The sequence below is a fragment of the Zonotrichia albicollis genome, chromosome 4 (genome assembly GCF_047830755.1).
Source record: "Zonotrichia albicollis isolate bZonAlb1 chromosome 4, bZonAlb1.hap1, whole genome shotgun sequence".
Lineage (NCBI taxonomy): Eukaryota > Metazoa > Chordata > Aves > Passeriformes > Passerellidae > Zonotrichia > Zonotrichia albicollis.
In genome coordinates, this window is record NC_133822.1 from 1500450 (window position 1) to 1511333 (window position 10884).

Consider the following 10884-nt stretch of genomic DNA (forward strand, 5'->3'; position numbering starts at 1 on the left):
ATTTTGATTAATTCCAGTTATAAAGAGAAGGTTTAACTAGTCCCAGATATAAAGAGAGATTTTTATTAATATCAGTTATAAAAAGAAGGTTTAACTAATTCCAGATATAAAGAGAGATTTTGATTAATTCCAGTTATAAAAAGAAGGTTTAACTAATTCCAGATATAAAGAGAGATTTTGATTAATTCCAGTTATAAAGAGAAGGTTTAACTAATCCCAGATATAAAGAGAGATTTTGATTAATTCCAGTTATAAAGAGAAGGTTTAACTAATTCCAGATATAAAGAGAGATTTTGATTAATTCCAGTTATAAAGAGAAGGTTTAACTAGTCCCAGATATAAAGAGAGATTTTGATTAATTCCAGTTATAAAGAGAAGGTTTAACTAATTCCAGATATAAAGAGAGATTTTGATTAATTCCAGTTATAAAGAGAGATTTTGATTAATACCAGTTATAAAGAGAAGGTTTAACTAATCCCAGATATAAAGAGAGATTTTGATTAATTCCAGTTGTAAAGAGAAGGTTTAACTAATTCCAGATATAAAGAGAGATTTTGATTAATTCCAGTTATAAAGAGAAGGTTTAACTAGTCCCAGATATAAAGAGAGATTTTGATTAATTCCAGTTATAAAGAGAAGGTTTAACTAATTCCAGATATAAAGAGAGATTTTGATTAATTCCAGTTATAAAGAGAAGGTTTAACTAATTCCAGATATAAAGAGAGATTTTGATTAATTCCAGTTATAAAGAGAGATTTTGATTAATTCCAGTTATAAAGAGAAGGTTTAACTAATTCCAGATATAAAGAGAGATTTTGATCAATTCCAGATACAAAGTGAGATTTTGATTAATTCCAGTTATAAAGAGAAGGTTTAACTAATCCCAGATATAAAGAGAGATTTTGATTAATTCCAGTTATAAAGAGAAGGTTTAACTAATTCCAGATATAAAGAGAGATTTTGATTAATTCCAGTTATAAAGAGAGATTTTGATTAATTCCAGTTATAAAGAGAAGGTTTAACTAATTCCAGATATAAAGAGAGATTTTGATCAATTCCAGATACAAAGTGAGATTTTGATTAATTCCAGTTATAAAGAGAAGGTTTAACTAATCCCAGATATAAAGAGAGATTTTGATTAATTCCAGTTATAAAGAGAAGGTTTAACTAATTCCAGATATAAAGAGAGATTTTGATTAATTCCAGTTATAAAGAGAAGGTTTAACTAATTCCAGATATAAAGAGAGATTTTGATTAATTCCAGATATAAAGAGAGATTTTGATTAATTCCAGTTATAAAGAGAAGGTTTAACTAATCCCAGATATAAAGAGATTTTGATCAATTCCAGTTATAAAGAGAAGGTTTAACTAATTCCAGATATAAAGAGAGATTTTGATTAATTCCAGATATAAAGAGAGATTTTGATTAATACCAGTTATAAAGAGAAGGTTCAACTAATTCCAGATATAAAGAGAGATTTTGATTAATTCCAGTTGTAAAGAGAAGGTTCAACTAATTCCAGATATAAAGAGAGATTTTGATTAATTCCAGATATAAAGAGAGATTTTGATTAATTCCAGTTGTAAAGAGAGATTTTTATTAATTCCAGTTGTAAAGAGAGATTTTGATTAATTCCAGATATAAAGAGAGATTTTAATTAATATCAGTTATAAAGAGAAGGTTTAACTAATTCCAGATATAAAGAGATATTTTGATTAATACCAGTTGTAAAGAGAAGGTTTAACTAATTCCAGATATAAAGAGAGATTTTGATTAATTTCAGTTTGTAAAGAGAAGGTTTAACTAATTCTAGATATAAAGAGAGATTTTGATTAATTCCAGTTGTAAAGAGAAGGTTTAACTAATTCTAGATATAGAGAGAGATTTTGATTAATTCCAGATATAAAGAGAGATTTTGATTAATTCCAGATATAAAGAGAGATTTTGATTAATTCCAGTTATAAAGAGAAGGTTTAACTAATCCCAGATATAAAGAGAGATTTTGATTAATTCCAGTTGTAAAGAGAGATTTTGATTAATTCCAGTTGTAAAGAGAGATTTTGATTAATTCCAGTTATAAAGAGAAGGTTTAACTAATTCCAGATATAAAGAGAGATTTTGATTAATTCCAGTTGTAAAGAGAAGGTTTAACTAATTCCAGATATAAAGAGAGATTTTGATTAATTCCAGATATAAAGAGAGATTTTGATTAATTCCAGTTGTAAAGAGAGATTTTGATTAATTCCAGTTGTAAAGAGAGATTTTGATTAATTCCAGTTATAAAGAGAAGGTTTAACTAATCCCAGATATAAAGAGAGATTTTGATTTATACCAGTTATAAAGAGAAGGTTTAACTAATTCCAGATATAAAGAGAGATTTTGATTAATATCAGTTATAAAGAGAAGGTTTAACTAATTTCAGATATAAAGAGAGATTTTGATTAATTCCAGTTGTAAAGAGAGATTTTGATTAATACCAGTTGTAAAGACAAGGTTTAACTAATTCCAGATATAAAGAGAGATTTTGATTAATTCCAGTTATAAAGAGAAGGTTTAACTAATCCCAGATATAAAGAGAGATTTTGATTAATACCAGTTATAAAGAGAGATTTTAATTGAGACCAGTTATAAAGAGAGATCTTATGCAGATATGATGAAGTGGAAAAAGCAGATTTAGTTGCCTGAATATGAATTTATGTTTTCCATGGTGCAGGAATAAGTTCAGGATTTCCCCCTTTCCCTGCTGTTCTTTGGAGTCACACAAAGCTCCTTAAAGCAAAATATTAATTTACCTTAATTGCTAATTGATGTAAATTACAGCAGTATCAGAGCATGGGGCATGGGGCAAATCTGGAAACACCAAGCTAAACACACAGGTGTAATCTTAATTTTAAAAAAATCCAAGATTTTGTGCTTTATCTGACAATTAAATTCTGATTTCTTCCATTTGCTGCCACGGATCTCTCCAGGAACGGAAACACACAGGTGTAATCTTAATTTAAAAAAAATCCAAGATTTTGTGCTTTATCTGACAATTAAATTCTGATTTCTTCCATTTGCTGCCACGGATCTCTCCAGGAACAGAAACACACAGGTGTAATCTTAATTTTAAAAATCCAAGATTTTGTGCTTTATATGACAATTCTGATTTCTTCCATTTGCTGCCACGGAACGGAAACACACAGGTGTAATCTTAATTTAAAAAATCCAAGATTTTGTGCTTTATCTGACAATTCTGATTTCTTCCATTTGCTGCCATGGATCTCTCCAGGAACAGAAACACACAGGTGTAATCTTAATTTTAAAAATCCAAGATTTTGTGCTTTATATGACAATTCTGATTTCTTCCATTTGCTGCCACGGAACGGAAACACACAGGTGTAATTTTTAATTTTAAAAATCCAAGATTTTGTGCTTTATCTGACAATTAAATTCTGATTTCTTCCATTTGCTACCACGGATCTCTCCAGGAACAGAAACACACAGGTGTAATTTTAATTTAAAAAATCCAAGATTTTGTGCTTTATATGACAATTAAATTCTGATTTCTTCCATTTGCTGCCACGGAACGGAAACACACAGGTGTAATCTTAATTTTAAAAAAATCCAAGATTTTTGTGCTTTATCTGACAATTAAATTCTGATTTCTTCCATTTGCTGCCACGGAATGGAAACACACAGGTGTAATCTTAATTTAAAAAAAATCCAAGATTTTGTGCTTTATCTGACAATTAAATTCTGATTTCTTCCATTTGCTGCCACGGAACGGAAACACACAGGTGTAATTTTAATTTAAAAAAATCCAAATTTTTGTGCTTTATCTGACAATTCTGATTTCTTCCATTTGCTGCCACGGATCTCTCCAGGAACAGAAACACACAGGTGTAATCTTAATTTAAAAAAAATCCAAGATTTTGTGCTTTATATGACAATTAAATTCTGATTTCTTCCATTTGCTGCCACGGATCTCTCCAGGAACGGAAACACACAGGTGTAATCTTAATTTTAAAAAAATCCAAGATTTTGTGCTTTATCTGACAATTAAATTCTGATTTCTTCCATTTGCTGCCATGGAACGGAAACACACAGGTGTAATTTTTAATTTAAAAAATCCAAGATTTTGTGCTTTATCTGACAATTAAATTCTGATTTCTTCCATTTGCTGCCACGGATCTCTCCAGGAAAGGAAACACACAGGTGTAATCTTAATTTAAAAAATCCAAGATTTTGTGCTTTATATGACAATTCTGATTTCTTCCATTTGCTGCCACGGATAACTGACACGAGAAACTGGGCTAATTGAGTCTTAATGGGTAATTAATACAAGAAACTGGCCTAATTGAATCCTGATCCTGAAGACACAGCTTAGGGAGGAAGAGAACTGAGCAGGGATTGCAGAGCCCAGGTGGGAGCTGATCCAAAAGGAGGAGAAAGAGAAGCAGGGTGGCATCAAAAGGAATATTTTGAGATGGAATAACCTGTGCTGGGAGCAAAGGGAGCTTAAATGGGAAATGGGGCTGGGCTGGAGCTTGGAATCTGCAGCAAATCCACTCAGCTCAAGGATCCCAAATCCTCTCAAAGCATCTGCTGGAGGCTCCATCAGCCCAGGGGACATAAGGACAAGGGGGAAGGGCTGCCCTGAACATTCCTGCAAATTCCACACCACAAAATTCCTGTGGGATTTGTGGAAATTCTCCAGCAGAGTGGTGTGGGAGAGCCACAGCAATGCTTTCCCTACACATTCAGAGTTCCCAAATTCAATGTCCTACCCAAAATCATTCTGATTTCTCCTCTCTGCTCCTCAGGGAAAAAAAGGAGCCCTTCCAAAATATCCACAGCACATCCAAACCACAGGGCTGAAGCACAGGAGGTGCAGAAATTGGATTGGACGATGAGGAGCTGCAGAAATTGAATTTCAGGATGTTAATTAATGGGGAATGAGACTCATGGCTCTTGTAAAACCACCTGGTTTCAAACCTCAAGGCTGTTAAATCTTCCTTTAATTCAAAAAACCCCAGCAACAATTAACTGCTGTAATTATTTCCCGTTTTGTCTGCTCAAGGATTAAAACTGGGCAGCAAAGGCTAAAAAATGAGCCTTGCTGTCATGGCAAATAAAGTTCATTTAGAAGGATAAATGAAGTAAAAAATAATAAAAGCAGCAAAAAAATAAAAGCAGCAAAAAAATAAAAGCAGCAAAAAATAAAAGCAGCAAAAAAATAAAAGCAGCAAAAAAATAAAAGCAGCAAAAAAATAAAAGCAGCAAAAAATAAAAGCAGCAAAAAAATAAAAGCAAAAAAAAATAAAAGCAGCAAAAAAATAAAAGCAGCAAAAAGTAAAAGCAAAAAAAAAATAAAAGCAGCAAAAAATAAAAGCAGCAAGAAAATAAAAGCAGCAAAAATAAAAGCAGCAAAAAATAAAAGCAGCAAAAAAGTAAAAGCAGCAAAAAAGTAAAAGCAGCAAAAAAGTAAAAGCAGCAAAAAAGTAAAAGCAGCAAAAAAATAAAAGCAGCAAAAAAATAAAAGCAGCAAAAAAATAAAAGCAGCAAGAAAATAAAAGCAGCAAGAAAATAAAAGCAGCAAGAAAATAAAAGCAGCAAAAATAAAAGCAGCAAGAAAATAAAAGCAGCAAAAATAAAAGCAGCAAAAATAAAAGCAAAAAAAAATAAAAGCAAAAAAAATAAAAGCAGCAAAGCTTGGGAAGTGCTGGATGGATAAAAACGAAGCAGAACCGCTGCCAAATGATGCAGGAATTTTCACCCCAAAAAAGCCTTTTTAACCCAAAATAAGCCTTTTTATCCCAAAATAAACCTGTTTTTTCCCTAGATCTTGCCTTTTTCACCCCAAACACTTTCCCAGAGAGCTCAGGAGTGCAGCTCCAAGAGCAGCCCCATGGATGCAGTCTGGTCGTGCATTGCTCCTTCCCACCTCAAACAAGGAATTTTCACCCCAAAAAAGCCTTTTTACCCCCCAAAAGCCTTTTTATCCCAAAATAAGCCTGTTTTTCCCCTAGATCTTGCCTTTTTCACCCAAAACCCCTTCCCAGAGAGCCCAGGAGTGCAGCTTGGAGCAACAAGAGCAACCCCTCGTACCTGGTCCGGTCCTGCTCGGCTCCTTCCCACCTCAAACAAGGAATTTTCACCCCCAAAAAAGCCTTTTTACCCCCCAAAAAAGCCTTTTTATCCCAAAATAAGCCTTTTTATCCCAAAATAAATATTTTTTTCCTACATCTTGTCCTTTTCACCCAAAATCCCTTCCCAGAGAGCTCAGGAGTGCAGCTCCAAGAGCAGCCCCATGGATGCAGTCTGGTCCTGCATGGCTCATTCCCACCTCAAACAAGGAATTTTCACCCCAAAAAAGCCTTTTTATCCCAAAATAAGCCTGTTTTTTCCCTAGATCTTCCCCTTTTCACCCAAAATACCCTTCCCAGAGAGCTCAGGAGTGGAGTTTCAAGAGCAGCCCCTTGTACCTTATCTGGTCCTGCATTGCTCCTTCCCACTCACACAAGGATGCAGCTCCTGCACGGCTCCTATCCTCCTCAAACAAGGAATTTTCACCCCAAAAAAGCCTTTTTATCCCCAAAAAAGCCTTTTTATCCCAAAATAAGCCTTTTTATTCCAAAATAAGCCTTTTTTCCCCTAGATCTTGCCCTTTTCACCCAAAACACCTTCCCAGAGAGTCCAGGAGTGCAGCTCCAAGAGCAACCCCATGGATGCAGTCCGGTCCTGCATTGCTCCTTCCCATCTCAAACAAGGAATTTTCACCCCAAAAAAGCCTTTTTACCCCCCAAAAAGCCTTTTTACCCCCAAAATAAGCCTTTTTATCCCAAAATAAGCCTGTTTTCCCCTACATCTTGCCTTTTTCACCCAAAATACCTTCCCAGAGAGCCCAGGAGTGCAGCTTGGAGCAACAAGAGCAACCCCTTGTACCTGGTCTGGTCCTGCTCGGCTCCTTCCCACCTCAAACAAGGAATTCTCACCCCAAAAAAGCCTTTTTACCCCCCAAAAAGCCTTTTTATCCCAAAATAAGCCCGTTTTTTCCCCTAGATCTTGCCTTTTTCACCCAAAACCCCTTCCCAGAGAGCTCAGGAGTGCAGCTCCAAGAGCAACCCCATGGATGCAGTCCGGTCCTGCACGGCTCCTATCCTCCTCAAACAAGGAATTTTCACCCCAAAAAAGCCTTTTTATCCCCAAAATAAGCCTTTTTATCCCAAAATAAGCCTTTTTATCCCAAAATAAGCCTGTTTTTCCCCTAGATCTTGCCTTTTTCACCCAAAATCCCTTCCCAGAGAGCTCAGCAGTGCAGCTCCAAGAGCAACCCCATGGATGCAGTCTGGTCCTGCATGGCTCCTATCCTCCTCAAACAAGGAATTTTCACCCCAAAAAAGCCTTTTTACCCCCCCAAAAAAAGCCTTTTTATCCCAAAATAAGCCTTTTTATCCCAAAATAAGCCTTTTTTTCCCCTAGATCTTGCCTTTTTCACCCAAAACCCCTTCCCAGAGAGCTCAGGAGTGCAGCTTGGAGCAACAAGAGCAACCCCTTGTACCTGGTCCTGTCCTGCTCAGCTCCTTCCCACCTCAAACAAGGACTTTTTACCCCCAAAAAAGCCTCATTTTTGCCCTAAATCTTGTCTTTTTCACCCAAAACCCCTTCCCAGAGAGCTCAGGAGTGCAGCTCCAAGAGCAGCCCCTTGTACCTGCTCTGGTCCTGCTCCTTCCCACTCACACAAGGATGCAGCTCCTGCATGGCTCCTATCCTCCTCAAACAAGGAATTTTCACCCCAAAAAAGCCTTTTTACCCCCAAAAAGCCTTTTTATCCCCAAAACAAGCCTTTTTAACCCAAAATAAGCCTTTTTTTCCCCTAGATCTTGCCCTTTTCACCCAAAACCCCTTTCCAGAGAGCTCAGGAGTGCAGCTTGCAGCTCCTTGTACCTGGTCTGGTCCTGCATGGCTCCTATCCTCCTCAAACAAGGAATTTTCACCCCCAAAAGAGCCTTTTTATCCCAAAATAAGCCTTTTTATCCCAAAATAAGCCTTTTTATCCCCTAGATCTTGCCTTTTTCACCCAAAACCCCTTCCCAGAGAGCTCAGGAGCGCTGCCTGCAGCTCCAGGAGCAGCCCCACAGACCCAGTCCTGCATGGCTCCTGTCCTCCTCAAACAAGGAATTTTCACCCCAAAAAAGCCTTTTTATCCCCAAAAAGCCTTTTTATCCCAAAATAAGCCTTTTTATTCCAAAATAAACCTGTTTTTTCCCTAGATCTTGCCTTTTTCACCCAAAACCCCTTCCCAGAGAGCTCAGGAGTGCAGCTTGGAGCAACAAGAGCAACCCCTCGTACCTGGTCCGGTCCTGGCGGATCCGTTGGGATTTTCTGACATGGCTTTGCCTGGGAATGATTCTGTTTCCCAAGGAATTGGCTGCTTGGAGAGGAGGGAAAGGAGAGCAGGGAGAAGGGAGAGAGCTCCTGGAGGCAATGAATGCTCCCAAGGATGGATGGTGAATTTTTGGCACCCGGGGATCTCTCGGGTTACAGCGGGGACAGAGAGGATTCTGTGCTGGGCATTCAAATCTGCATCCAAAGGGTGTCATCTGTCCCTGAGAAACCAAAGGGGAGAAGCCTCCACTCCCCTGGCAACACAAGGTGCCCATTCAGCCTGCCCAGAGGGAGAAAACCCCTCCAAAAATAAGAGAAAAGGGAATAAAAGAAGCGCGCGGAAAAGATCCGCAAAACAAAAAAAAAACGAGATTTTTTTTTCTCAGCGGAAATAAAAAGCCAGCACTGAAATCTCAGTCAACAGAGCGTTCTGGAAAGCTCAAGGTCAGTTCTCTTTTCATTTTTTTTCCCCCCATCCCCTCCCAAAAAGACCTGCAGTGTTTGGAAAAATCCAACCCAAAGCCAACAAACAAGGCAGGGACAAAGCACCTTATTTATTTGATAGCACCAAATAAATTCCCTCAGAAAGTGGGGCTGGGAATTCAACCTGAGCACTTCAAACCCCAATTCATGGAGCTTTCAGCTCCATTCAGGGCCTTTTTTCACCTCCACAAATGCAGCTTTGAGGTTGAAGAGCTTTCCTGGCCCCTCATGGGAGAATAAACTGGGAATAAAGTCATAAATCACTGATTTTATGGAGAAAAATGATTTGGGAAGCCTGGGTTTGGTGAGGAAATAGAGAAATAAAAATAATTTAAGTCTTCATTGGTCTGAACAGCATAAAATCTTCAAAATATCCCTGCTTAGTAATGGAATAGTAACATAAACACAATACTATTACAATAGTAATGGAAACACAAGGAAAGAGCTCGGGTTTTATCTTTTTTGGAGTATTTTGATAGAAAATTAAATTATTAAATTTAATTAATTATATAATTTAAATTCCTATTGAAAATTAAAGATAAAAGAGTTCAAGTTGTGACCTAAAAGTGAAATAAAAGTCCCAGAAATGATCCATAAAATCTTCCCAGATCACTCCAGCCTGGATTTCTTAGCTCAGAGAGCTTCCAATAACACAATAAAATAACCAAGAAGGATCTGGGTGATCCCTGCCTGGATTTTTTCAATGAAATCTGTGGAGATTTCCAAGGAAAACCTCCTGGAATTCATCTCCTGCCCTTTGAGTTTTCAACCAAGCCATTTTTAACCCATCCTGCTCCTCCCCAGGTACTCACTTCTTTTGATCTCTTCCAATTTTTCCATGTATTTCGACAAACTATTTCCTGTAATCAAAAAAAAAAAAAAAATCAATTTATTACAATTATTTATTTTTAGAGGTTTCCTTCAGGCCCATAGAGGCTTAAATTTTAATTGCTTTGAAGGGAGCAGCTGTTTGTTGCAGATCCTCTTTCACAGTGGCAACAAAAGGTATAAAAATGCCACAATTTTCCTCTTTTCTCTCAAGGAAAGCAGAATTAAACAGAAAAATCCAAGGGTTTGCTGCTCCTTCCCCAACATTTTGGTGAGGATGCTACAAGATAACGTTACTGGGTAAAATTCAGTATTTTACAACAAAAAACCCACAAAGACACCCCCAAATAATGATCTTGGCTCACACCCTTGATAAGATACAGGAAAAATCCACAAACAGAAATTCCAAGATCAATAATTTCTATGGGAACAACCACAACGGAGCCTGACCCAGCTTAAACCTATTTAATCCCAAATTCTTCTTTTAAAAAGAAGAGGAGAAAAAAAAAATAAACAAGTTTTGAGACAATAATGACTTTAAACATGTGGTCATCTACACACAGAGCATTTAATCTCAATTTTCAGGGGGCTGCATGGTGTTGTGTGAAGATAAATATACATAAATACATTAAAATATATATAAATATACATAAATTTGTATAATTCGTGCTTGTTTTAATTTCCGATTTTAAGGAATTTGTAAATGATATTTTTAAATAATTTTTGTAAATTGTAAATAGGAAGTTTCTATAATTTTTATAATATTTGGGGAGAGAAATCATAACCACAATACGGATTCTGCAGGGTTGGGATAAATTAGCTCCGGGCAGAGATAATGAAGACATTAATTATATTTTTCTGTCATCCTACACCAGTTTTGGGTGGTTTTACCCCACAAGAATTTCACTTACCAGTATCCAGACGAGTTTTTATATGTTGATATTTGGGATTCGGGGGGATGCGCCGGGTTAGAAACTGTTTCAAAATGGAAAAGACGAGAAGCCAAAATTTAAAAAATTAAATTAAAAAAAAGGAGAAAAACGAGCATAAAACGCGATTTAAAGGGGTTTAGGAGACAGAAAAAAGAGCGAGGAATTCCTGAATGCCCATATCGGTATAAACGCCGCTGGTTTAAAGGCTCCAAAGGAGAATTTCTGCCGTTTGCTCTCCGCGCGGAGCTCTCCCGGCTGCGGCCGCTGCCC

General features: G+C 36.8%; 1 protein-coding gene across 2 annotated transcripts in view; it reads right to left on the bottom strand.

The window, feature by feature from the left end:
* The window catches only part of CEP41 (centrosomal protein 41), a 28122-nt gene that overhangs the window by 17006 nt on the left and 232 nt on the right, over positions 1–10884 (bottom strand). The window contains exons 2-3 of one of the 2 annotated variants that reach the window (XM_074540360.1): positions 10594–10657; positions 9667–9714 (exon numbers count right to left, since the gene is read on the bottom strand). In XM_074540360.1, coding sequence (XP_074396461.1) covers positions 9667–9714; positions 10594–10657 — 112 coding nt within the window. Of the gene's footprint in view, positions 1–8335; positions 8675–9666; positions 9715–10593; positions 10658–10884 lie in introns of those variants that run through there. The other variant, XM_074540361.1, reaches the window with a different exon arrangement.